Below are 27,071 nucleotides of genomic sequence, written 5' to 3'. Positions count from 1 at the left end.
ACCCCAACCCTTCCTCAGCTACTCTCACACACAAGCCCTGCCCTGCAGCACCCCTGGGCCCGGTACCAGGCAACTGGAGACCACTGTGATAGCCCAAAGCCCACTGGAATGGCTGAAACCCACGCAGCGAAGCAGCTCCCTCTGCCCTGGCCTGCCTCCTGGGAACCAGTCAAGGTGCTGGCCCTGGCTTCCACTTGCTCCTGTGCTGCCCATCCTGGTGCTCCTGAGGCCCTGTGTGGTATGCCATGACCCCCTGCTGGGACCTGTGGACAGACTGAGGAATCGAGTGGCAAGTGGTAAGGGACACCCCAACTTAGAACCTCTGTGCGGGGGGAGCTTCAGGAGGCTGCAAGCACAGGTGTCAGCCGTGGGTCCCACAAGCAGCGCTAGGATCCCTGGTTCACAGGAGAGAGCACACCTCATCTGACGCTCACTGCAGAGAAAGAGAAAGACAACCTGGACACACGTCAGCAGCACTGGCACTTCCCGAGTGATTTATTTCATCTCGGCATGAACTGACAGATATACAGGGCTGTGCACTATTTATGCCGAGGATTTTACAACTCAAGCATTAATAAATACATTCACTACACAGATTTTAACAGCTGGCCTGAACTTGGCCTTCAACACATGTAGTTTACCTTTAATAAATGGTAACATTTGAGAACCACGTAGAGCTTGAACAGGCTTTGGAGAAGCTTTGATCTCACATGAGAACCCATCTCCTGTTTTATGTCCGTTCCATCCAAATCCATTCACTTAGCGAGTCAGAAGCACCTGCCGGCACAGGGTCTGTGCTGGGTGCCTGAAGCCTGCACAGTCTGGACTTCCTCCCCATGTAGAAAAAGTGGAAATAATGTGGCCGCTGAAATAAATTCAATGCAAATGAAACAACCGCAGATTTCCATTTTCAGCTCGTGTTATCTTCTTATGAATAATAATATTGCAGAAGAAAGGGGAAAACTAGAAAGTTGACTGATTTTTAACCCCAAAATAAAACTTTTTGTAAGTTGGAAAGCATCTAAAGTAAACAAGAACACAAAAATGCACTTTTGTTTACGTTTCCTCCACTAAGATCTTACAAGAGATTATGTCTTGAATATATCTTGATTTCAGGAAAAGACAAAAGAACGTCAAAAACATCGTATTTCCAAATCGTTTACAGGAAGTTAACTAAGACTGACAGATTCAACGGCTGCTGCCAGAATTAGCGATGACACCAAATATTAGCAGAAACAGCGCAGATGATTAATTTCTTACTCAAGTATTTGTAGCCAAACTGATACAGTCATGAGTTTTAGTTAAGTAGCCAAAGAATTTCCACAACATTCATTTTCTTACAGGAAAAGAAGTCAGTGCCTCCACAGACTCAGAAACCAAATCCTTAAGTTCCAAATCCCAGCTCTACACAGCTGCAGTAAGCAGTGTGGAGTGGAGGGCTGTTCTCAAGATGAAGAATAAAACCAGAAGGAAAAGGAGGAAGGCTCAAGCTCATTCCTCTGCATCCCAAATGAACCTTGATTGGCAATACAGAAGGAACTGCTGTCAACGAAGCAAAAGGTCAGGCTTCCGTGCATAACATTTTCCCCAGAAGACACCACTGCCTTTTTGGACATTTGCAAACACCCCTGTGTATGGGTTAATTTCACGAGAAGTGTGGATAGCTGTCATCAAGGCACTAGCCTCATCTGACTCTTTTAACGGGTAGACGATCAGCAATATTTTTGCACAACGTTTTTCCTACACAGTGTTGGACGCAGACATAGAACACCACTCTGAATTGGAAAAGATCCTACCTGGAGCATCAGACATTGCCAGTCAGTCTCAGCAAATACCTCTGCCCTCCCACCAGCAGTCCTGGAATCAAAGTCTTGGAGGGTGTGGCTTTTCCCTTTGTTTCATGGGTGCAAACACTAGTGGCTCCACAACCCAGGTACTGGCCCCCAAAAAGCAAAAACGCTGCTGATGGCAAGGCAGGTCCTCTAGTGTGTGTTTTTATGTGATACCACTATTTAGAAATGTTGCGTATACTATTCTATATATTTCCAAAATAGTTTGGCTGAACATCCTTTAATGATTGGTATAAATTCTTTTCTCTTATTCTTTAGGCTTTTTGTGCATTTTATTGTGAAAAGGTGATGGGGAGTGCCTTGGGCTTTGCTACAGGGCCCCACAGGAAGTGGTGCTATGCTACTGTGGGCGTTCCTGCACTAAATGAAATGCTGGAAAGCCTCAGGAACTCCTGGGGGCACCTGACGGTGCAGCTGCCCCCACCCGACGGCATCCACCACTTCTCATGTCCTCTTCCAGGGACAGTGTTACTTTGGAAGCCCAATTTCCACATTTCATTTTCAAACAATAAACACTGTACAGGAATGATTTCACAAGTAAAATCACAGTGATAACAGCATATGAGTTTGATTTTTAAGGACTGAAAATATTAGCTTGGTCCGGGTCCCATTTCATATAAAAATTTCTACCAATAAAATTCTAGTGGAAAATGCAAGACAGTGTAAATGGTACATTGCTTAAAATGGACATTATTTGTTTCTTTTTGCTGTACTGTTCCTACAACCATTTCTCCAGTATACTCCTATAAAAGGCCAATAAAGTCAGGCAATATAAAGTCTGGTTTTTCTTTCCCAAGATGATTAACCAAGTTGCCAATCTATCATCTCATTTCATGAGTAACCACAGGCAAGCAAACACATCCCCAGAACATACTCTAATCCAGATCATAAATTCCAGTCCCCAAGTCATGCATAAGATCCAAGCTGATCACTTCTAAACACACTTAACTGAGCCTCTCATAACCACAGACTCTTTAAAAAGCGTAACCTATTTTTCAATTACCCACCAATTTCTACAGAGATGGCAGTTCCCGTCACTGGCTTAACAAACAAATATTATTAAAGTAGGCATGATTTCATATAGTGATGTTCCATGAACTTTCATTTATTTTCCTCTTTCAATAAGAAAATGGGTTGGCTTCAGAGTTCAAATGTTTGCCTCTATTTGTGAGCATGTATCTCATCCTCAAACTTGTAAGTCCTCCATATACACACTTGAGAAATAAAATGTTAAATGAGGAATGACCCAATTGATTTGTTTTTAAGCCTCATAGCCTGTCAATCAATGCAGTGAGCCTCATGTTAATTCTATTAGGGCATTTTCAAATTCAATTCAATTAAGTACATGCAGTTTACTTGCTAACCTACTGTGCACAAGCATGTCACTTCCTTGTTATATACCTTACTATGCCCACTGTCACTCAGCCACTTTCTAATAGTGATTGTAAAAATTATTCTCCCTCATCACAACTACACAATCGATATTTAAAACATCAGAAATAGTGGGTTCAAAATGTGCCTACAGATTTTTACAGAACAAAATTATTTTCCCTTTCTGGAATTTTACCTCATTTCAAAATATGAAAGTGGCTGGGCATACAGAGTGGGCTACTGAAGATTGCTTTTTAGATAGACAAACACCCCTGAAAGTTTTTCCTACTTATGATATGCTGTTTGGTAACATTTAGCCACTGAAGACTTAAAATTTAAATAACGGTAAATCAACACTACATCGTTGACCACAGTTAACATCCTTTAAACAGAAAATATCAAAGCCCTGTTGGTCCAACAGTGAGATGGAGCTGCTGTAGAAAGTTGAGTCTGAGTAGCAACGGTGTGGAAAAGGAAATACTTCCAATTCATATTGGTCAATAAACCTTTACTGGTAATCAAATATTTTACCTTTAATGCTTATTAAATTACTTTTTTTGCAGTTGAGCCAACCAAAGCAAGCACATAGTGGTACAAACTTTTCAACTAAAATGGAAAGAGCTTTACTTATCAGTTACAATTTTAAATCTCAAGCCAAAATTAAAAAGCGTGACCTTCTCTGAGCACTTCCACTGGTAGTTAGCGGCGACCTACTTGAGGGCCCCAGGCCCCCAAGAGAAGCCTTGGTGCACTGAGGGGTTCAGGACACCCCAGGGCCGGCTGCAGGGTGCCTCAGCACCCCCAGGTCCACCCACTGTATCCTGTGGATCCCACGGCCTTTTCTGCATCCGGTCAAGGGACCCATCTGCACACCTCCTGGTTCTCACAGCATCGACCCCCACAAGCAAAGAGGAGCAAAAAGGAAAGCAAAGCGGAAGCGGCCTTGCCCAGCGTCCGTGGGGCTCCTTCAAACCATCCAAACGACCAGCGCGACCAGCGGCCCCGACTCCCCCCACCTGTCCTCCGCTGGCCTCAAAGCCCCCTCCCCCCAGGGAGATGCCCGCCTACCCCGCCGGCCTACGCGGTGCCCTGCTCTCCTTGGGGCTTCTCGGGCAGGCGGAGCGTGAACGGGATGAGCACGCCCCGGGCGTCCAAGGGGGCGCCCAGCGCCTCGAAGCCGCCGCCCTGGCCCGCGTCGCCGCCGGCCTCGCAGTCCCGGGCGGGCAGGAAGCGCCAGGTGCCCGCGCGGCTCACGCAGTAGATGGCGCCGTCCAGGGCAGCGCAGCGGAAGGGCTGCAGGCCCGCGGGGGCGCCGGGGGGGCGCAGGGGCGAGGCGCACGGGCTCCACTGCTTGGCCAGGCAGTGGTAGCGGGACACGCTTACCCCGCCGCCCGGCCCCGCCGCCTGCGCCTCGCCGCGGCCACCGCTCAGGTCAAAGCGGTAGATGAAGCCGTCAAGGGCCACCATATCGGCCGACCGCTCGCGGCTGCTGCTGCACGGGCACTCCTGCCACTCGTCGCGCCGCGGGTCGTACTTGAGCAGGCGGTAGAAGAGCGAGCCTCCAGACACATAGATCTCGCCGTTGCAGGCGGTGGCCTCGTGTGCCACAGCGAAGGCGCCCCGGGGCAGCGGCGCCACCGTGGCCCAGCGGTCGGCGCGCGGGTCGTAGCGCTCCACGCTGAGCAGGCACTCGCCGCCCACGGCGTAGAGGTGGCCGTCCAGGGCCAGCAGCCGCAGCTGCGAGCGCGCCTGGCGCAGGGGCCGCACGGCGCTCCAGGTGTCGGTGGCGGGGTTGTAGCAGAAGACCTGGTCGGAAGGGCGGGCGCGGCCGTCGGGGCCCGCGGGCGCCACGCCGCCAGCCACGAAGAGGTAGTTGTAGAGGACGCACAGGCCGCAGCCCCGCGCCGGCGCGCCCTCGGGCAGCCGCGTCAGCTCGCGCCACTCCCCGGCCCCAGCGTGGAAGCAGTAGACGGCCGCGTCTCCGCGCGCGTCCGAGTCTCCCGAGGGGCTCTGCGGCCGGCTGCCCGCGCGCTCCCCGGCCGGCCCCAACGCCGCGGCCAGGAGGTGCGCGCGGCCGGCGCGCAGGCGGCGGCGCAGCAGCAGGTCCCGCTCGGCGCCCGACAGGCGCCCGAACACGGCGGGCTCGCGTAGCACCTCCAGGTAGTGGTCGCTCATGAAGCGGTAGGCGGCGTCGCGCAGCTCGTTCAGCCGCTGCCGCTTGGCCGCGCTCAAGACCTCGTAGCAGTTGGCCAGGCTCAGCTGCGACCCCACGGCGTCGGTGGCGCGCTGCGCGGCTCCGGGCAGCTGCAGTCGGCGCGCGCCGGCCACCACCTCGGCCACGTTGTCGGGCCGCACGCCCGCCATGTGCCCGCTGTAGGCGTCGGCCAGTAGCAGTCGCAGCGCCGCCAGGCTCACGCCCTGCACCCGCAGCACGTCCCGCGACGCGCGCGCGCGGAAGTAGTCGCTGCGCGCCGCCAGCACCGCCTTGTGCGCGCGCAGCCGGCGTCCCGACACTTCCAGAACCAGGTCCGGCTCCCCGTATACCGCCCCGAACCCCGGGGGCACGGGCGCGGGCTCCTCAGGGCACGTGGGGTCCTCAATCCAGGCGCGCGGCTCAGGGGACGCCGCCGCGGGCTCTTCCGGGCACGCGCGCTCCTCGGGGGACGCGAGCTCCTCCGGGGACGCGGCTCCCGCGCTGCCGGCTTCCCACTGCCGCTCCACCACCCGCGGGCCGCCGCTGGAGGGCGGGGAGGTGGCCGCGCCCTCCGCCGCCGAGGAGCGGGACTGCGGCGGGGACTCCTCCCCGGAGCTGAAGCACAGGGACGCGCTGAGACTGCAGGGTGTCTGCGCTGAGGACGCGGCGCCCTCGCTCTCGCCCTCCCCCGCGCCCGGAGGCGGCTGATCGGGCTCTCCCGCAGCCCCAGGCTCGGTCCCCTGGTAGAGGACACAGGGGGCCACTGCGTGCTCCATGGCTTGACTGTGCTGCACCCACACGCCCCCGGCTCCGCAGCCCGCAGGTCTGGCCAAGGTCGAGCGTCACTCCGGGGTTTCCAGCTTCACAGTTTTTCCTGGCACGCGATCAGATTTCACTTCTGTGTGTCCACGCTTTTTTTTTTGTGTGTGTGTGTGTAGGGGAGGGATCTCACACGCTGCTACCCCCTTGCCCTTCCCCTCTCATCTCCTGCGAGGAGGGGTGTGTCCAACTCGTGCTAAGCTTCTGAACCCCAGCAACTTTAAATCTGCCCAGAAAGTCTTGGTGAATGGTCTCCAGCCGGCGTAAGACCACGCCAGCCAACATCCAGCACGTACTGGAGCTGCAGTTTATTGCAGTTCTTTCTGCAGCCTGGGTGACCAAGTGTCTCTCTCTGCAGCCTGGGTGACTGGCTGTACCTCTCTGCAACGTTGGGTGACCAGGTATCAGGTGCACCCTCGCTCTTAGGGGTCCGTGCTCGCTCACTCACTTCACATTCCGACACATCACCTCACCCTCAGGATGCAGAAAGCTGAGACTGGCTGTGGCCCAAACTTCAGAGCCTTGATTTAACCTCATGTCTGGAAAAGGGCCCCACTGTGGGCTCTCATTCTCTGTGGCTCCCACTTCTGGCTACACAACTGCAGGGTCAGTGGGAGGATACTGGTCCTGTGTCCTGTGTCCTGGTCTCAGAAGCTCACCCCGTGTGTATGCATCCACACCTCCCCATATACCCGGTTATCTGTCATTCACTGCCAGGGGTGTTAAAACAGTGCTGTGCTCCTGGAGGCCGTCCTCACTCATGGGGCAGGACCCTTCCTCTGCAGCTTCCTTTGCTGGGATATCAGGTGTTTCCGTGTCACCTCACCATACTCTTGTTCCTGTTCATGGGACAAAAAGAGAGGATATTTGTGCATTTTTCAGTAAGGTTATTTCGTGTCAGTGGAATCTACCACCCTTCCCTCTCCAATGTTCAGATTATAGAATTCAGTTTTAGTGGTAAAGGGGCTGTGATTTTTCTCTGCTGGAGAGTTTGATGAATAAGACATGCAGAATTATTTAGGTATATTTTTAACTGCCCTCTCGATATTATTCTCCTGATTTTGAGGACTAAGAAGGAGAACCCAGTTCAAGGAGTAGGCACCACCAAACATTATGGCCCAACATACATCAGTTGAACCATATGAAGTTGCTAGTTCTGCAGGTCAAAAGCAGTGGAATATCAACAATTTCCTGTTTTCAACATAAAAAGCGCAAGTAGCATCAAGAACTCCTTTAGTGAGAAAGCATCACTGGACTGTGTGATTTTATCAATTTTTTTAACAGATCACAGTTTTTTCAGTGTTTCCCAGTTAATTATTTCAAATTTGGTTACAACTATTTGTAGACAGGGCTAGGATGCATCTCTGGAATCAGCTTCAGCCAAAAGCATGAATTCAGGGACCCAAAATGGCTCCAACTCCTAAATCTGTTTAAATTCTTAGAATTACAACCCTGAAAAACCTCAGAGAACCAATTATCCAAACAGCCTAAATGCAGCAAAAGAAAAATCAGAGCAGAAAGACTGAATGAAGTAAGCAGAAGGCAGATGTGAGTGCTGGCAGATTAATTATAGAATAAAATCAAATATCTTTCCCAAATTGGCAAACACTTCACGGACACTCCCTAAGATGCTGGAAAGAAACTTAGACGTCTTAGAGTCCACATAAGCCAACTTTATTCTGGCTTTCTAAAGAAAATTATGTGGACAACAAAGACATACCAAACATGACCACGCTTATCTTTATACAGATTGCGTGTTCACCTCTCAAGTGAAATAGGAAAAATGATGCTTAGGCCCCCAACATCTTCTGATGTTCCACTTATTATACATAATAGCATTACCTGGTTACTATAAATGCCCTGCTCTTTCTGCCACTCTGTCCCTGAAAAGGCTTCCCGAGTATTCTCAGAAATAAGTGTCTTCAAGTTGGAAACTCCAGATATCTAACTCTCCTCGTCTCTTTCTTTCTCTCCCTCCCTCTGTCTTTTACAATAAAATGTTGTCACATTCCCTGTGTGCACAGAATTGTCATAAGATGCCTGGAGAATGTAATATTAAGATGGTTTTTGAGAACTCTGAAGCTCTAAGCCCCAGGATAGGTCACAGACAATGGCTGAGCCGGACACAAGGGTCCCCTGTGTCTGGCACCAGGGAAAGGACCACAATGCAAGGGTGACCCAAACTGGAAGAGCTGTGAAACTGCCTCAGTGAAGGGACCCAGCCCCAAAGACTGCAGAGTCTTTCCAGCCAGCAGAGTCATGCAAAGGAGAGGAATAACAAAACTAAGACAGACTTTTCTATCAGATCATAAATACACAGGAACCTCACATCTGAAATAAAATCCGAGAACTAGCTGTCTCAGTTGGCTTATTTGTTTCACACTGCTTCTGTAACATACAGAGGACATGGCCCTTAGAAATCCACTCTAGTAAACCTTCTTCTTGGCCTGGAAAGGGGTCTCAGAGCTCCCTAGTTCTTTCTTTGGCTGGACTGTCCTGCAATGTACAGGAGCCTCTGTCCTGACAAATTTATGTAATTAATCATCACATACTGTAGGGAATCATGCAATCAGTCAAACGGATTTTTTTTTTTTAGACGGAATTTCACTCTGTTGCCCAGGCTGGAGTACAGTGGCGCAGTCTCGACTCACTGCAACTTCTGCCTCCCAGGTTCAAGCAATTCTTCTCCCTCAGCCTCCTGAGTAGCTGGGACTACAGGCTCGTGCCACCATGCCCGGCTAATTTTTTTTTTTATTTTCAGTGAAGATGGGCTTTTACTGTGTTAGCCAGGATGGCCTTGATCTCCTGACCTTATGATCCGCCTGTCTCAGCCTCCCAAAGTGCTGGAATAACAGGTGTGAGCCACCGTGCCCGGCCCCAAATGGATTTTAAAAGCTTAAATTTGGAACTCTGCCCTAAAAAGCCCTATGAAATCAGTTCAAAGCCTGAGTGTTTGATAAGTATACATTTTGTTGTAACTACAGGTAAGCAAGAGAGACATCTCCATGACAAAGAGACACACTGGAAAGCAGCCCACAGTGCCCCCAGCAGCGAAGGACCCATCTCTGCTGTGCCAAAAAGGAAGCTGTCTGGCTAGAGGCTGACTAGCCCTCGTCCCAAATGCCTGAGCTCTTTAGGATTTTCAATTTTTTGAATTTTAAAATATTTTCATTTATACTTAATTTTCAACTCCAAAAACTCCAAATCTGAAAGGATCCAATGAGCATTACGTCAGCGCTCAAAACATTTCAGATTTTGGAGCATCTTCAATTTCAGATTTGGGATGTTCAACTCACACCTGGGATAGAACTGGTTCTTATTCCAGCTGGCCCCAGAAAAAATAAAACTCAATCATATCAAAGGTAATGATTCAAGAGGTCTTAATGTTGCTTTTCCAATATACATATGTTATTAAATTGTGTCCTTCTGAGAGGCCCTTCCAGCAGAGGTGGTGGCCTTATCATATTCCATGGATGTCATCCCCACTCCCCACCCCCATCCTCCTGCCTGCCATTTGGCTCACGTTACAGAGCAAACTGGCAGAGCCAGGGATGGTCTCAGCATGGTACAGCCTCGAACTCTCACCAGGAGGAACCATGAGGCTTCTTAGACACCACTGCACTGAGATCGATCACCTGCCGCACAGCCAAAATCAGGCCAGCAGGTCCCTGTCCACCTCCATCAGCGGCGTTGTTTCTGACACCGAGATCTGCAGCTACGCTGTTGAGCAGCAGCATGGCTGCATCTGGGGCTTGGATGCCCTCCGCCGTCCCCTCTAGGAGGCTCTGGGCAGCCTTTCCAGTAGATGGTCTCATGGCACTAAACAGGCCTACCCTGCGCAGGTCTCCCTGCAGAATGGACGTGGTGTCAGACACCACGTGGGATAAGAGGTTAGGCAGGAGGCCCTTTTTTGTCTCAAGTGATATTAAAAGAAACTCAGCATTAAGAGGTTGCATTTTTATTTTCCAGAATGACCTATTACTGAAATTTTTACCTTACAATAGACGGAGAGGAGTCAGTCTTTTGGATTTAGCAACCCTCTGAGGTGTCAACAACTGTGTCGACTGGTAGGGTCAGATTTCTTTGGATGGGAAGTCAGGGATTTCCCCCACCCCCATGTTGTGGTTGGCTCTAGAATCAGAATTCCACTAAGAGGCGTCCTGAGGTTCTGCACAGGGTGCCCATCCTTGTTACTGGGAAATAACTGAAACTCTCCCACCCCCCAATCCGGGCGTTTGGAAGGATTTTTTCCTTGCGTAATTGTCAACAAGGGTTTCCTGAACCCACTTGTGGAGTCACAATCAGGCCATGCACAGAAAGTCAGCATTGCAGTTTCTATGGAAGGCGTGGGAGGCATGGGGGAGATGGGCAGTGACCAGTTTACTTCTTGCTGGTAATTAGGAAATCATTTCATAAGAACAAAGGCTAATTAAATATAAATATTGTTAAATATAAACAATAAAAAATGTAGGATTTTCCCCCAAAGGATGTAAGTTTCTTCTGGCCCTTATAAATATCTACACTTTAAGTTTCTATACATTTTTTACTATTAATACAAATTAAAAAATGTGATTTCCCAATGTGGACATTATATATTTAATGTGGACATTAGTTTATTCAGTATTAAATATCATGCTCTATTTTAATAATACTGGTTGCTAAATAGAATCTTCTTTCAATTAATTACGGTCAGCTTAATTTTTTAAAAGAATGCGATAATTGACTTAGGGAGTTTATGTAAACTTCTATGGTATGTTTTGCTTCTAAGAAAGTCCGTTGGCTGGGCATGGTGGCTCAGACCTCTAATCCCAAAACTTCAGGAGGCTACGACGGGGTGGGTGGATTGCCTGAGGTCAGGAGTTCAAGTCCAGCCTGGCCAATATGGCAAAACCCCGTCTCTACTAAAAAAAAAAAATACAAAATTAGCTGGGCTTGCTGGCACAGGCCTGTAATCCCAGCTACTCAGGAGAATTGCTTGAGGTAGGGGAGTTGCTTGAACCTGGGAGTGGGAGGTTGCAGTGAGCTGAGATCACACGATTGTGCTCCAGTTTAGGCAACAAGAGTAAAACTCCATCTCAAAAAAAAAAAAAAAAAGAAAAAGAAAAATTCCTTCCAGCGTCTTCCATGCTTTGCCTGTGTCCTTCCACCCCCCCCATGAGACCACAGCGTTGCTGGGAATAGAACCTGGGCCGTGCCCACATGGCCTCCAACATCACCAAAAAGACGCCATTTACACAGTTAAATAGCCAATGAATTGAGAGGTTAATTAAGAAAGAAAAGCCATAAATCTAAGAAAAATTATAGTGCCTTAGAAACTTGCATGGAATCTCAGGATTTCTTTTGTTTGTTTTTTGAGACAGGATTTTGCTCTGTTATCCAGGCTGGAGGACAGTGGCACAATCATGGCTTACTGCAGCCTCAACTCCTGGGCTCAAGAGATCCTCCCACCTCAGCCTCCCAAGTAGCTGTGACTACCAGGGTGCACCACCATAGCTGGCTAATTTTTGTACGTTTAGTAGAAACGGGAATCTCACTATGTTGTCCAGGGTAGTCTTGAACTTCCAGGCTTAAGTGATCCACCTGCCTCAGCCTCCTAAATTTGCTGGGACTACAGGTGTGGGCCATCACACCCACTCAGGATTTCTCTTTGATTCAATGTATTGATTCACTTTCAACTGTTCCTACAAATACTGCTTTTCAAGGTTATTTCTTCTCTAGGCCTAAATGAAAACTGGTCCATGGCTTCTGGGCAGGCAGGACCGAAGGAGGGTACAGCAAGGAGGGAGTCGGTGCCATTGTGGACACCAATGCTCTGTGGAAGTAGCTGTCCTTACACCCAGCCCTAATCCACATTTTCTCAGGACTCTTTAAGGCACAGAAAATAGTATAAGGAAGACAATCAAAATGTACAGCATTACACAGCCTAAAGCTAGCCAGGATACACCACTCAGGAAATACATTTTCCTTGTAAAATGCATCCCATATTTAACTTCGCCATACGGCTACTAAAAGCGAGGTTCTGTGCTGTCCTGGAGGATGAGAAAAGTGGCTTCTGCTGTTAGTGTCTGCCTTTAGGATACCTACAGTGGTTCAAGCAATGAGCTACTACGTGGATAGAAGAAAACTAAAACCAATTGTAGGCAGTATTTTCTGTGTAGTTTAGAAATGGGGAGGGTGTCTGCTGCGGGGTGGAGTTTGTTGAGTCATTGAATGAATAAGTGAATGTCCCATAATATATCAAGCAACATTCATTAGAGTCTGTCCCACCAGAGCACAATCTATACTCTTGTAGCTTTTTTTTTTTTTTTTTGAGACAGAGTCTCTCCCTTGTTGCCTAGGCTGTAATGCAATAGCACAATCTCGGCTCACTGCAACCTCTGCCCCCTGGGTTCAAGCAATTCTGCTGCCTCAGCCTCCCGAGTAGCTGGTATTACAGGCACCTGCCACCACGCCCAGCTAATTTTTTTATTTCTAGTAGAGACGGGGTTTCACCATGTTGGCCAGGCTGACCTCGAATTCCTGACCTCAAGTGATCCACCCACCTCGGGCTCCCAAAGTGCTGGGATTACAGGCATGAGCCACCCCACCTGGTCTCTTTTAGCTTATTTTTTATGAAGGACCTCCTAGGAGACCAGCTGAACTGCAGCATGACCTTGAGTCCAAAGATACAGAGCAGCGGACGTCTATTTTGCCGGCAATGTTCTGTTGTGTGTTATATCAACACACAGGACCCTCATGAGCCTTCTGGGAGGGCAGTGTTGTGATCAGCCATTTATGTGATTTTACCAACATCATGCGTCCTATAAGCCATGCAGTTTTAAGGGACAGAGCCAGAAGTGAGCCAAGCAACTAGTTCCACTGCCCACACCATCAGCCACTGCACCATGACGCCTCTTGAGTCATTCAGACTCCAGGCCCCATGCTACAGCCATGAAGGGTTGAGCGAAGCCTCCAGGATGTTCAGGTGGGTCGCCCATTGCCCCTGCATCCTGTAGACACAACCCAGCAAGTCAGGGTGCTCTGCTCAGTTCTGAGCGTGACACAGCGGGAGATGGGGCAGCACTGGGTCCTGGGGCAGGCCCGGCCCGGCTCCACCAGCTGCCCCCACCTGCCCTCCTGGGAGTCATTTAGGGGAGTAACAGTAGGGTGAATCTCATAGCAGGACTTAATTGGAAGAAGTAAAATCATTGGGAATTTCCTGAAGAGCTTTTATACAATAGATATTCTTGAAGTCCAAGCTCTGTAGGCCAGTAAATAAAGTATTGAGCAATATGCTCCCAATTCACCCACCCTCATGCCTCACACCCCTCTGTCCTCCTGCATGAGCTCATGGAATTGCCCGTGGCTGCCCTGATAACCTGCCTACAGGTGTGTGTGTGTGTGTGTGTGTGTGTGTGTGTGTGTGTGTGTACACGTAGGGCATATTTGTGTATTCGTATATTAATAGTAGAGCTTTTGCCTGTGCAATTCTCGCTGCCTAAGACAACCCCCATCCTGGTTTGAGAAGCAGAATTCTTGTTCATTCTTTAAGCTCAAGCTCCCATGGTACGTTCTCTAATAAGCCTTCCTCACTTCTGATTTTAGTTGCTGTACAGTCTGTGTTTGCAGAGAAAGTCTTATTTTAGCACCACATAGTATCATTACAGATCGGGAGGTATATGTGTCATCCTTTTCCATAAAAACATAAAATTCACAAAAAAGGGGATTACCTTTCACTCTACCATTAGTACAGGCTGTGCTCTGTAAGGACAACCTGCCAGATGGATGGATGGATAGATGGACAGATGGACGGATGGATGGATGGATGGACAGATGGATGGATAGATGGATAGATGAATGGATGTTAACCAGGGAAAGTAAAACAATGAGAACTCTGAAAATACTCAAGATGAAACCATAGAGGCTGGGCATGGTGCCTCATTCCTGTAATCCCAGCACTGCAGGAGGCTGAGGTGGGACTATAACCTGAGGTCAGGAGTTCAAGGCCAGCCTGGGCAACGTGGTGAGACCCTGTCCCTACCAAAAATACAAAACAAAATAGCTGAGTGTGGTGGCGTGTAGCATCTGTAGTCCTAGCTACTTGATAGGCTGAGGTCAGAGGATCACTTGAGCCCTGCAGGTCAAGGCTGCAGTGAGTCAAGATCATGTCACTGCACTCCAGCCTGGGCAACAGAATGAGACTGTGTCTCAAAAAAATAATAATAAAATAAAAGCAAGTTTTTAAACTACACAAAGAATGGCAGATTAAGATAGTATTCACATGACAGCTCCAAGTATGAGCTATCTCACAAAAAAGAGGGTTTAAAAAAAAAAGAGATCAGTAATTATATCTGGATATTGTATTACAGATAGGTTTTATCATCTCCTAAATAAAATGCTGAGTTTCGGTATTTTCTAAAATAAATATATGCTGCTTCTATAATCATAAAAAGTTGTGGGTTTTAAAGCATAGACCAACTTGAAAAGTTTTTAACATGTAGAAAGAAAGAAAGGTATGAAAATAAGGATGGGGATTGGGACGATGATTTTTTTTTTACTCTTTACACATTTTTGTAATCTATCATGAACATGCATGATTTTAAATATTCCTAAACTATGGAGTGCATTTCCAACCATGGGAAATCTCTCCAGGTACCTATATGTCCAGCCTGTGTTTCCCATCACCCCTTCCAATTTAAGAAAAAGGCTCCATCGAGCTCACTCCCCTCCTCCGCATCTGTCCTGCCCTTCCTCCCTTGCCTGTTCCTCCTCTCTGAGTGTATCTGGGGGATGCCTGGGTAACGTGGAGGAATTAACATTTTGTTTTGTTTTGTTTTTTTACTGCATGCAGGAACTGTGCAGGTGACATCAGTGACCACACACTCTCCAAACACCCCAGGAGGCAGACAACACTGCCCCCTCTTACAGTTGAGAAAACCCGAGCTCAGGGATGAGGAAGCTCACTGGCACTTCCCTTCAGGCAGTGACAAAGCCTGGCAGGAACCTGCCCCTCTAACTGACGGAATGAGCAGGTGGGACCAGAGTCCAGGAGCGCTTGTCGTCTGTGAAAACCCAGTGCTGCTCAGGCACCTTTCAGAAGATGGAGGGTGGGCTTGAAAGTGAGACGTTCCACAACGAAAGGCCCCTTCGGCAGATGATTTCCCGTCTCTGACATTTCCTTATGTGTGATGCCCGCCTCACTGTATTTTTACCAGGATGAAATAAGCACACGTTGGCAAAGCTCCAGGAAGGTCAATGAGTTTTCAAAGCCTTCCCTTTGGTGTCAGACACACCCAGGACGGAGTCTCTTCCCTGTAACTTAATCCCACCAAAAGCCCAGGCGATTTGCTCAATTCAGCAATCTCATCCTACAACGAGAAGCCCTTCTCACCAGTGGGCACATCCTCTGCCACTCGGTCACTTGTCTCCCTTAGCGAAGGGTGGGACCCCAGGAGGCAGGCCTCAGGATCTTGGCTGGGCTGCTGCTCACAGCTCCCTACCCACAAGATACCCTGAAGTCTCTGGATCTTGTGTGGGGAGAGCACAGCTTCTGGCCAGGCACTGACCGTTGGGCTGATGCAGGAGCAAGGCCTTGCTCTCACGGATCACAGAGCTGGAATCAAGGGAAAGCTCATTATCTCCAGCAGAAGAAATGAAACAACACACAGAGCAGAAAACTAAGAAATGGGAAGAGGACAAGAGAGGGAGACCCTGAAGCAAGGGGTGCTGAAGGACAGCTTCGGGGTACTTCTGAGGTAAGTGTGCTAATAAATGCCATTTCCAGCTTAGGCTAGTGTGCAGGGATTCCCATCCCTGGAAACTGTAATCCTTCTCCTAAAAACAAAAGCCTACTTCACCGACTGTCTTGGAGTTAAACAGGGTGTTTATAAAGAGCATGGTACAGTGCTGCCCTAGCAAGCCTTCCAGATGCAGGCGGGAGTTGCCTCCCAAGAACAAGGTCATTACTAAACTACAGACACCCTCCACCACCACCACCAGCAGGACAATAAGAGGGTGCCAAGGCCCCCGCAGCATCTACCCAGACAGACTCCGGGCACCTTCCTGGCAGCTGTCCCATTTCACACTCAAGGCTAACACTCGAGACAGGTAGAACTGCCGGCATCTTCATTCAATAAATGAAAAAATGCTCAATGCACAGAAATATTAAGTTTCTAGTCTCACAAGACCAAAGAAAATTAGGAGCAGACTAACACCAAAGTCCAATATTCTCCTCTCTCCCTCTGCCTCTGGAGCCTTCAGCAAGTGGCCTCAAAAAAAAAAAACAAAACACCACCTGAGACTGTTGTTTTCTGTTCCCTAGTGAACTGGGCCTCACCAATTAGCAGGGATTCACTCCTGCTGGTCACAAGTTTAAGAGGTTTGGTCACAGCTACGGATTACAGCTCTACGGTCTCATCCCATGAGGATGCCTGCTTCCAGCTCTGCGGTCAGGTTCGAAGCCAGACGCAAGGGAGGTGAGGGGCACCTGTGTGTTTGGACCCTTAGCCACTGCCTGCTGTGAGCTCTTTGGAGAGGCAATACGTCACGCATAGAGGGGACGCCTCAGATATGAAACTTGTTGCATAGATTTCCTGATCTGCTTCCTGTATCTGATTAATGGATTTTTAAAATATGTAAGCATGGCTGGGCGTGGTGGCTCATGCCTGTAATCCTAGCACTTTGGGAGGCCAAGGCGGGTGGATCACTCGAGGTCGGGAGTTCAAGAACAAACCTGGCCAACATGGTGAAACCCCATCTCTACTAAAAATACAAAAAAATTAGCTGGGTGTGATGGCGGGCACCTGTAATCCCAGCTACTGGGGAGGCTGAGGCAGGAAAATGGCTTGAACCTGGGAGGTGGAGGTTGCAGACAAGAGCAAAACTCCATCTCAAAAAAAAAAAAAAATGCAAGCATTCTGAGATGGACATGGTATGGTGTTGAGATATATTAAGTTTACCCTGCCCCTGTGGCTCCCTTGTGGAGAATACCTCTTAGTTTGTCTGTAGTCAGTGGTGAGCAGGTAGCAGCTGCCCACTTGGTATATTTTTGAGTTATGGGAAAGTACAGAACACCTGTTTGTTAATAATGGTCACCTTTTCAGACAGAATAAATGCATGGATCAGAATCTGTTCAGGGCCTTCAGCCTGGAATGCTCTCAGCTCCTGAGGGTCTCAGGTTGGTAGGCTGCTGGCCCCCTAGACAGACCCACTTTGCTTTTCTATCTGGGTGTTTGCCTCTCAGTTCCTTCAGCACCGCCTAGTTGGGGGTCACCCAGCCGAGCTGGTACGTCGTAGTATGGAGCTTAGTGACTGTTGTTCCTTCATTTCTGATGTGACAATACACCTGCATGGACTATACTTGAAAGCAGAAGAGGAATAAGACACCCTTGCACAGGAAGCATGCCGTTGACTTGGCTGAAAATTTGGACTGTGAGCCACTGGCACCAGCCCTTGCTTTGGTTATACCACAGTCTGCGCTCACTGGAATCACAGATTTGGAAGTACTGAAAGAAAACTGGATGAAAATAAATCAGTGTATTCATCCAGAAGGGTCTTCGAGTCTGAGAAATACAAAGCTTACTCTAGGTTTCCGAGTGTAATTGGGGTGAAAGCTGAGAATATGTTGAAATAGGAAGCATCTGCCCATCCCTGTGGCTCTGATTCAAGAATTAATAAGCCAAACATAAAGACTGAATACCCAGGTCACACCAAAGCACCAAGGCTCTGGAGAGAGTCACACCAGCTGAAAGACTCCTGAAATGTCCAGCTCTGAAACCCAACTCTGAGCAATGTTTGGGTCAACTTGACTCTTTTAAAATAAATGTTTCATTTTAAAACTGAAATCAAAGTTGAATGTCCTACCAAGGATGCTCAGCTGGAATCAGAAAGGAGAGATTCCTGGGCTGAATAAATTCTACAATTGCTCACAACTGTTCAATCTGTTAAATTCCCATTGTTATCTCAATACTGATAACTAATTAGCAATATTCATTCATTTGCTTATTGAGCAGATATATATGGAGCATTTACAATGTGCCAGACAGCTTGCGCCAGCTACTAAAAAGGTACACCAGACCAACTTGTTGTCAGGAACCAGACCAACTTGTTGTCAGCCCCACGGGGCTCAGGCCTCACTTCAGAAGGCAGGCATTGAGCCACTGCAACCATTAAATGGAATCAGAAACCAGGACAAACGTTTGAAGGGGGCCGCAAGGAAACTAGGAGATGAGGACAGACAGACCTGGTTCTAACGGGGGTGACAGGTACATCCTCCCAGAACGTGAAAAGTTGTGCGGCAACCTGAGAGAGGAGCAGGAGAGCAGCAGAGGAGTCCTCAAGGGAGAGACAAGATTGACAGGCTCTACAGACTGGATGTGGTCGGACGGCAGAGAGTGCAGGGGGTCTGGTGGGGCCAGCCCGGGGTCCCAGTCACCTTGACCACAACGGAATCCGCCGACGGTGTTTAAAGAAAGGAAGCAGTGATGGGAATGGTAATGTGATCAGTCCTGGGTTTGAGAAAGATTGCTTTGTGTCCTTTTCTACAAAAAAGGGTTGATTCAGCTACTCAGACGGGTTCTGTGTCACGCTAACACTGTGCAAATGAATGACCTAGATATGCATGTCTCAATGTGAGCCCATTTCATAAACAAAATTTTGAACTTTTGAAGGTTTGCAGTTGCAGAAAGATATAGGATAATTCTATTTACATATATTTTAAACATTAAAAAACATGGATGTCTTTTATGGAAGTGTAAAAACAGAGAAAGGAAGGACAGGCATGGATTCGTGTGTAGTGATCACTTCTGAAGAGGAGGTTGGGGAGAGGACCACAGGGCTTCCAGTGTCTGTGTTCACACCACAGACTGTATCATTCGGGTTCCTTTGTTTTTCGGAGAGATAGGGTCTCACTATGTTGCCCAGGATGTCTTGAACTCCTGGACTCCAGTGATCCTCCTGCATCAGCCTCCTAAAGTGCTGAGATTACAGGAATGAGGCACCACCCCTGGCCTCATCTGGTTTCTTACAAAAAAACAAACAAAAAATATCTGAAGCCTAAATGGCAAAATGATAACATGTATTAAATCTTAGTGGGATACATGAATGTTTCTTTTTTTGCATTATGGTGTTTGAAATAATTTACAATTTAAAATGTTATGTCATATATTTAAATAGCTACCACTATTTATCAATTAAGTAATCTAGCCTGCTAATAAAAACAAATGCAAACCATATAATCTTAAACACACCTAAGTAAAGTTAATCACCAGATAATAATGCTCACTTTACTTCAGTATTCTTCATGCTTCTGTCGCTGAATAACTTACTCGGTTACTAAAAGTTCCAGCCAAGTGGAAATACATGAATCTAAGAACTCGTGTTTTTGCATTTTTAAAGTTCTGAGCTGTGGGTTTCGTGAAAGAGAGACTTGTCCAAGATCACAAACAAGTTCTGGCAGAGTTGAATAGAGAACAGATTCCTAAATTCTGCCTTTTCTAATAATCTCATGGGTTTATTTGAATCATTGGTATAAACTGAAAAGAGGGCAGAAATTCCTCTCTCCCACTTCCTTTTCGTATTTTAAGATCTGACCGAGTCCCAACTCTGCTGCACCTGCATCATCAAAAATATCAGCAGGATTCTCAAAAGTAGGATGTTATTCAGCTTGTACTTGCTACTCAGACTCCGTAATTGGGGAACAATGACAAATTGCTGTTTTAGGTCCAGGGAAAGAACCTGAGATCCCCAAAGGCAAGCACTCCTCAGCCAACCCCAAGCCAGCCAGGTCACTGCGTGCAAAAGGAAGGAAGGTCGATGACATGAGAATTGATTTGTCATTGTTACTGATATTTTAGCTACTACTTTTGATGTAGAAATCAAGACTTGTGGTCTGTCAAGTAAGAGTGCAGTTATGTGAGCAGGAAGAGACAGTTTCATATCCAGATGGTCCTGCAATTGCCAGGCAGGAGCGTGGATGCAAAACCGATGTGTCTATAATTATACCTTGAGACTGAATGGGAGCAACCTGATGTTATCATTTGTTCTTTGCAAACTCTTTTAATGTCTGACTAAATATGGTTTACAGATGAAGGCTGTCGACATACTGGTTTTTATTTCATTGTGTCTTAGAGATAAGGTCTCACTCTGTCAACACAGCCTGGAGTACTGGGGTGCAATCAGGGCTCACTGCAGCCTGGGAGTCCTGGCCTTAAGCAAAGCCCCTACCTCAGCCTCCCAAAGCACTGGGATTCACAGGCATGAACCAATGCACCTGGCCAACAAATTTTTATTTCAGTTTTTTCTCTAAAATGCAGGTTTGAAGTTAACATCTGTGGTGTGTTTGGGGTGAGATGACAGGACAGTTCAGTCTCACAAAGGTGATTATTTAAGAAAACAAGGATCCCACCTTGGCAAGCACCGCAGGGCACCCAGGTTGGAACCCGAGCAGGTTGCAGTGCGTGGCTTGCCAGGTGCCAGGACAGGCCTTGCTGTGAGAGAGCGTCGCCCCAGGAGACCATCCAGTGTTCAGAATTCCCTAGGGGAAACCCCTAAGTGCACGAGACAGTTTCAGAGGAACAAAGCCAGGTGGCGCTGGTGTAGGCCAGGTCTGGCAGGCTGCCTCTGCAGAGAAGCACAGTACAGTCTGATCTTTGCTCTGACGACCTCCTGGTAGCTCACCCTCTCTAAGGTTTGTGTGGGCACCACCAGTGGACACCTCATGAGGGCCGGGGCACCTGAGGCGCTCCCCTGTAAGAGCTCTGCCTTCTCCTGCCAGGCCACCTGAATTCAGTCATTGGCCACCCTCTTAGGGGTCGCCAGTGAGACCCCTTCCACTCTGACTGGCCATTGGCAACAGGAGTTCCTACAGAAGGACTTTTGATTTTGTATAGGGGCTTCCAAGGACACAGGGCATACTGTGGATGCCACTTACAGCATGAGAACGTGATACCTGATCAAACTGCCATGCCATTCCACCCTGATTCAAAAGTGCATACCGACTCAGGCTGTGAAAGACCCTTACATTGAGCTTTGCAAACAGAGACCCTTTCAGATAACAGCTGAGAAGGCCAAACAGCAGCAACATGGCCTGAAATGAACATGGCCTTAAGGCGGGGGTTCGTTTCCAGCGATAGGCTACCTACCGTTTATGCTTAATAGTGTGAGATTTTACTGCAGGAGATGCCACTAAACTCATCACAGTTTGTTTCAAAAGTCTGCCACGTCTGCCCAAATGCTCTGACTTCCTGTGCTAATTTTCTTGTATTTTTAGTAAAGACAGGGTTTCACCATGTTGAGCCAGGCTGGTCTCGAACTCCTGACCTCAAATGATCTGCCTGCCTCAGCCTTCCAAAGTGCTAGGATTACAGGCATGAGCCACCACACCTGGCCTAAGAGTGTTTTAAAATTTAAAAGACGATTAACATACATATGGGAACATTTTGAGTAAAGCATGTTTCTGTTCACAATGTGGGTGGGCCTTGTCCAGTCAGTCAAAGCCTTAAGAGAAAAAGACTGAGGTACCCCGAGGAAGAGTCTGCAATGCCAGCATTCCTGGGTCTCCAGACTGAGGCTTGCCCTGCAGATCTCAGACTCGCACCACCACCACCATCCAATGAGCCAGTTCCTTCAGTCTTGCTCTAGTCTCACACACACACACACACACACACACACACACACACGTGCACATGAATAGACCCAGTTGGGTCTGTTTCCCTGGAGAACCCCGACCAGCATGAGGGCCTACAGTGGCTCTCCTGTGCCTGCCCAGGGCTGTACACTGGGGGCTTGGGGAGGGTCTCCCATCACTCTGGAGCACCAGCCTTTGCATCAGAGGAAGGACTAGGGCCCAGGGAAGCACTTTCACACCTGACTTTAATGATGACTTTCTGGAGCCCGAGTCTGATGCCACAACAGGATTAGATTTGGGGATCATCGTGGCCTTTTTATGAGGAAGAAACATGACCTTAGTGGACGAGGCAGATTCTATTTTCCAAAGATGCCCTGTGGATGCGCCCCACTGGGCATACCCTTCCCCCTCAGTGACATTCCCCTCTGCTCACACCTGAGACCCTGTTCCCTCCCCTTCTATGTGGCAGGCCCAGGACTGAGGAGGAAGCAGCACAAAGCAACCTCCAAGCCTTTTGAGAAACGTGACTTGGTTCCACCTGGCTGATTTCTCAGGACACAGTCCATGCGACCCTTACTCAGCACACGGGGGGTCCACTGCATTGTGGCTGCCACGCTGGAGTGAGTACACAGATGGCCACAGAGTCACAGGGGAGTCCCTGAGGGGCCCCTGTTGTGCCAGCCTCGAGTATGTGAATCCTCCTGGGGCAAGCCTCAGGCTTGGTCTTCAAGCTTTGCATCTGGTGCTGAATGGCAACAAGGTGAGCTGTGCCCAGTGAGATTGTAGACTTACAAGCAAACTGAATGCTATTGCTACTAATAAAGGAACAGGAAAACAAACACCATATGTTCCCACTCATAAGTGGGAGCTGAACAATGAGAACACATGGACACAGGGAGAGGAATAACACACACTAGGGTCTGTTGCAGGCCGCGGAGGGAGGGCATCAGGATAAATAGCTAATGCATGCTGGGCTTAATACCTAGGTGATGGGTTGATAGGTTCAGCAAACCACCATGGCACACGTTTACCTGTGTAACAAACCTGCACCTCCCACACATGTACCCCAGAACTTAAAATATAAATAAATAATAAGTGCTATTGCTTTAAGCCACTAAGTTGTGTGTGGCTTATTGAACAACCATGATAATGGAACAAGGGTCTTGCTATGAATATTCAGAACTGTGGACTGCCTCCTGCAAGAATGAGAAGTTATGACAGGCCCAACATTATAAGAATTTTTAAAAATAATTGCTCTGGGCCAGACGTGGTAGTTCACGCCTGTAATTCCAGCACTTTGGGAGGCCAAGTGGGGAGGATCACTTGAGGCCAGGAGTTCAAGACCAGTCTGGCCAACATGCTGAGATCCCCATCTCTACGAAATGTACAAAAAAATTCAGCTGGGTATGGTGGCAGACACCCGTAATTCCAGCTACTTGAGAGACTGAGACATGAGAATCACTTGAACCCGGAAGGCAGAGGTTACAGTGAGCTGACACGGTGCCTGGATAACAGAGCAAGACTGTGTCTCAAAATATAATAATAATAATAATTGCTCTGACTGCTATAGGAGGGCCTGATCAAAGAGAGGTCGTGCAGAGCCCCGCCAGAGACTACTGCAAAGTCCAAGCATGAAATGGAGGTGGCTTGGACAAAGATGGTAGACTTGGTAGAGGCACAGCCATACGTATGTCCCTACGACTCTAAGCCTTTATAAGGCAGTAATGATACCAGCTAACATCAGCACCATGGTTTTTCATTTAAGGAACATCCTATGTGCATCCTCCTATTTAATGATTTTACTTTAGGACTCAGGAGATCTCCATGCTACAAAATTAATCTATGAGCAACTTTGTCAAGCTCTAAAGCAAGGGTGTCCACTTTTTTGGCTACCCTGGGCCACATCAGAAGAACTGTCTTGGGTCACACATAAAATACACTAACACTAATGATAGCTGATAAGCTTAAAAAAAAATTCATAATGTTTTAAGGAAGTTTACAAATCTGTGTTGGGCTGCATTCAAAGCTGTCCTGGGTCACATGTGTCCCGAGGGCCATGGGTTCGAGGAGCTTGCTCTAGCGTGCAAAGTTCCAATTTATGAGAAGGAAATGCCACAATTAACTCAGCCGTAAAATCAGGTGACATTACGCTTTTACTGGGCTCTGCTCCAGTGCCCCTCACCGGCCTCTTCATGCTTTAGTCCTCACCACAGGGCCTTTACACACAATGTTCCTGCCAACCTTCCACTCCTGGGCTCCTGAGCCACGCCTCTCATACTTCAGTTCTCAATTCAAGATTCCTCTATTAGGTGCATTCAAGGGAATGCATTCCTCTCCTTCAAAGCACTTGTCTTGATGTGTTATTACCTAAGAATTAACATAATTATATGCTAAATGCCTTTTATTGTATTAAAGTCTCAGCTGCAGACAGCAGGGAACTAGGATGGCTTTATTTGCAATTGTATTCCCAGCACCTAGGACTGTGCCTGACCCACAGTGGGGTTGGAGGGGGCATCCATATTCAGGAGAGAAGGAAATTCATGCTAATCCTTCAAACAAAACGCACATAAGACATGCAACAATTTCTATTTCCAAGGCACAATTTATTTCAAAATCATTTCTGGAGGAAACTGGTTGTTGGCAAAAAGTAAACTCCTAAATGTTTTAATTTATTCTTAAAGTTTTTGCTCATTATTAAATACTTTGCAAATATGTGCTGGGTATCAACACTATAATTTTAGCATTACAATGATTTCAAGAGAAAAAAAAAAAACGAAATCAAGTCCACAATTGACACAATGAGCCCTTGACCTCCACAGAAGGGCGGATATTGCCCTGTCACCAGGGAACATATGCAGAATGACAGGCTGGTTTGTGATCAGGAAACCCGCTGATCTCCCAGCACTTCTCAAGCCCACTCAGACGTCAGTCCTCCTTGATCACAGCCTTGGATGCAAGGAGGTTTAGGGGCGCTGCAGCTGCCTGAGTGATTCCAGATTTGCAGCAGAGCTATTATTACTGAGCAATCTGTGCTACTGGTATTTAGAAAACACCGAAATGTGTGCCCAGATGGAGGCATCCACAGCATGGATGCCTCTTTGTATCAGTCTCTTTGTATCAGCACAGGGGCAAAGATGAGCTAGCTGTACTGGACACTAAGAGGAGACCTGCTGGGTTCCCACTGCCAATGTGCTACTTGTACCAAAACATATGGAAACCTCATCGAAGCTGGTTTGTCTTGGAATTTACAAATGATGCAATGACCTCCAAACCACCTTTACAGATTCTTTCATCATCCCAGGGCAAAGTGCTCTGAGGGTCAAGTTAGGCCCAGATATCAGGAAAGCCAGAGGACAACACACAGAGTTCTGCTCCCTGGGAATTTCTTTTTCCTTTATTTATTTATTTATTTTTGAGACGGAGTCTTGTTCTGCTGCCCATGTTGGAGTGCTGTGGCACAATCTCAGCTCACTGCAACCTCTGCCTCCCAGGTTCTAGCAATTCTCCTGCCTCAGCCTCCTGACTAGCTAGGATTATAGGTGCACGGCACCAGGCCCAGCTAATTTTTGTTATTTTTTTTTTTTAGTAGAGACAGGGTTTCCCCATGTTGCCCAGGCTGGTCTCGAACCCCTCAGCTCAGGAAGTGCACCTGCCTCAGCCTCCCAAAAGTGCTAGGATTACATGCCTGAGCCACCAAGCCTGGCCTGGGAATTTCTTTAGCGATAGTCTCAGAGCCACAACATTTAAGTTTTCTCCCCTCCTACCAAGCCCAATACTGGCTTAAATATAGTCACGAATGGTTCAGATGCAGATAGGTTCTGAGAAAGGGTAGTTAGGTGACGTCATCACTGTGTGACCATCATACAGGGCACTTGCACACACCTAGGCGGTGCAACCTGCTACACACCTGAGCTCTACCGCACAGCCTCCTGCTCCAGAATGCACACATATACACCACATACAATACTGCAGGCAACTGTAACACAATGGTGTTTGTGTATCTATACATTTCTACGCATCAAAAAGACATAGGGAAAACAGTGTTATAATCTTTTGGGACCTCTCTTACCTTGGAGGTCTGTAATTGATTCGTGGCTGCGCTACAACTGACTATACTGTAAGCAACATCTTTTAACGAATTTTATTACATGCTTTCTAACGCTATGACCAGCAAAGCTCAAATTTTTTTAATCTCATAACAATTTTTGCTAAGTTATGCACGGATAGGGGCATTGCAATGCAATTACCATAAATTCACAGACATCGGGCATTGCTGGAGCAAGCCTGAAGGCAACAGAACGCTGCGCTCCCGTCGGTGATGTCAGGAGTGGGGAGGATTATTCTAATAATAGCACATTATTAGCTCAGGATAAAAGGCTGAAGGGTTCCACTGACATCCATTAAGGGTTCCTAATTGAAGCCTGAGAAACTGCTCCGCAGTGGGAAACGCAGCGGGGAGCAGCGGGAACGGGGCAAACTTTTCACTGAGTGCCTGAGGGGATGGCAGGAACTTTACAATCTGATGGCGCTGGCTTTCGTGGGCTGAGCAGAATAAAGCTCATTGCACGGATTTGTTCCCTTACTTTCCCTTAGAATAGACACTGGAGTGGGTGGAGGGGGAACATGGTTCTGCAAGACTCTAAAAAGGTGGTGGGACTTTGCTTAACCCTCTTTCAACGCTCCAAAAGCTGCCCAGCCCGAAAGGAGGGACCCTCGCGGAATCCCGCCCAGACTGCCCGGGGGTCTCCCCCGTACGTGGAGCGGGGGCTGGAGGGCACGCCGGGCTGGACTTCGGGGGAGCCCGCGGCGTCTTCCGGTCCCCAGCGGCTGCTGGGGGCTCGCGGAGGCTCCAAGAGAGGATCGCGCGGAGCCGCGCTCCCCTCCCCGTGACCCCGATTCCAGAAGGAACCCCCCCAGCTCCGGGCAGCCGATCCCCGCGACGTGTCGGGAGCCGAGCCCAGCAGCCGCGGGAGGAGCCCCCCCCAGTCCCCGCGCGCTGGCTCGGGCTTCAGCTTCGGCTTCCGCTCGGGCTCCAGCTCCGGCGGGGGCGGTGACTGCGGGTGCAGCGAGGGCGGCTCACTGTCCTAGAGCGGGAGTCGCCGCGTCCCTGGGGAGGCCGTGGGGAGACCGCCCACCACCGCCCACCCCGCTGCGGGCAGCGCCGCCCCCCCCCCCGCCCGCCCCCCCCCCGGCCTCCCTCCGCTCCGCTCCGCTCCCCTCAGACCCCGGCCTC

General features: G+C 48.5%; 1 protein-coding gene across 4 annotated transcripts in view; it reads right to left on the bottom strand.

Moving 5' to 3' along the window:
• Positions 1 to 467: 467 nt before the first annotated feature.
• The window catches only part of KBTBD11 (kelch repeat and BTB domain containing 11), a 27,485-nt gene continuing 881 nt past the window's right edge, over positions 468 to 27,071 (bottom strand). For 2 of the 4 annotated variants that reach the window (XM_032260303.1, XM_032260301.1), the window contains exons 2-3: positions 6,518 to 7,073; positions 468 to 6,486 (exon numbers count right to left, since the gene is read on the bottom strand). In XM_032260303.1, the coding sequence (XP_032116194.1) occupies positions 4,299 to 6,191 (1,893 nt within the window). In that variant the 5' untranslated portion in view covers positions 6,192 to 6,486; positions 6,518 to 7,073 and the 3' untranslated portion in view covers positions 468 to 4,298. Of the gene's footprint in view, positions 7,074 to 27,071 lie in introns of all 4 variants that reach the window. The other 2 variants (XR_004263473.1, XM_032260302.1) reach the window with 2 other exon arrangements.

Source organism: Sapajus apella, unplaced genomic scaffold (genome assembly GCF_009761245.1).
Source record: "Sapajus apella isolate SASKATOON/1434 unplaced genomic scaffold, GSC_monkey_1.0 scaffold116, whole genome shotgun sequence".
NCBI lineage: Eukaryota > Metazoa > Chordata > Mammalia > Primates > Cebidae > Sapajus > Sapajus apella.
This window is presented reverse-complemented; position numbering and strand designations above follow the sequence as displayed.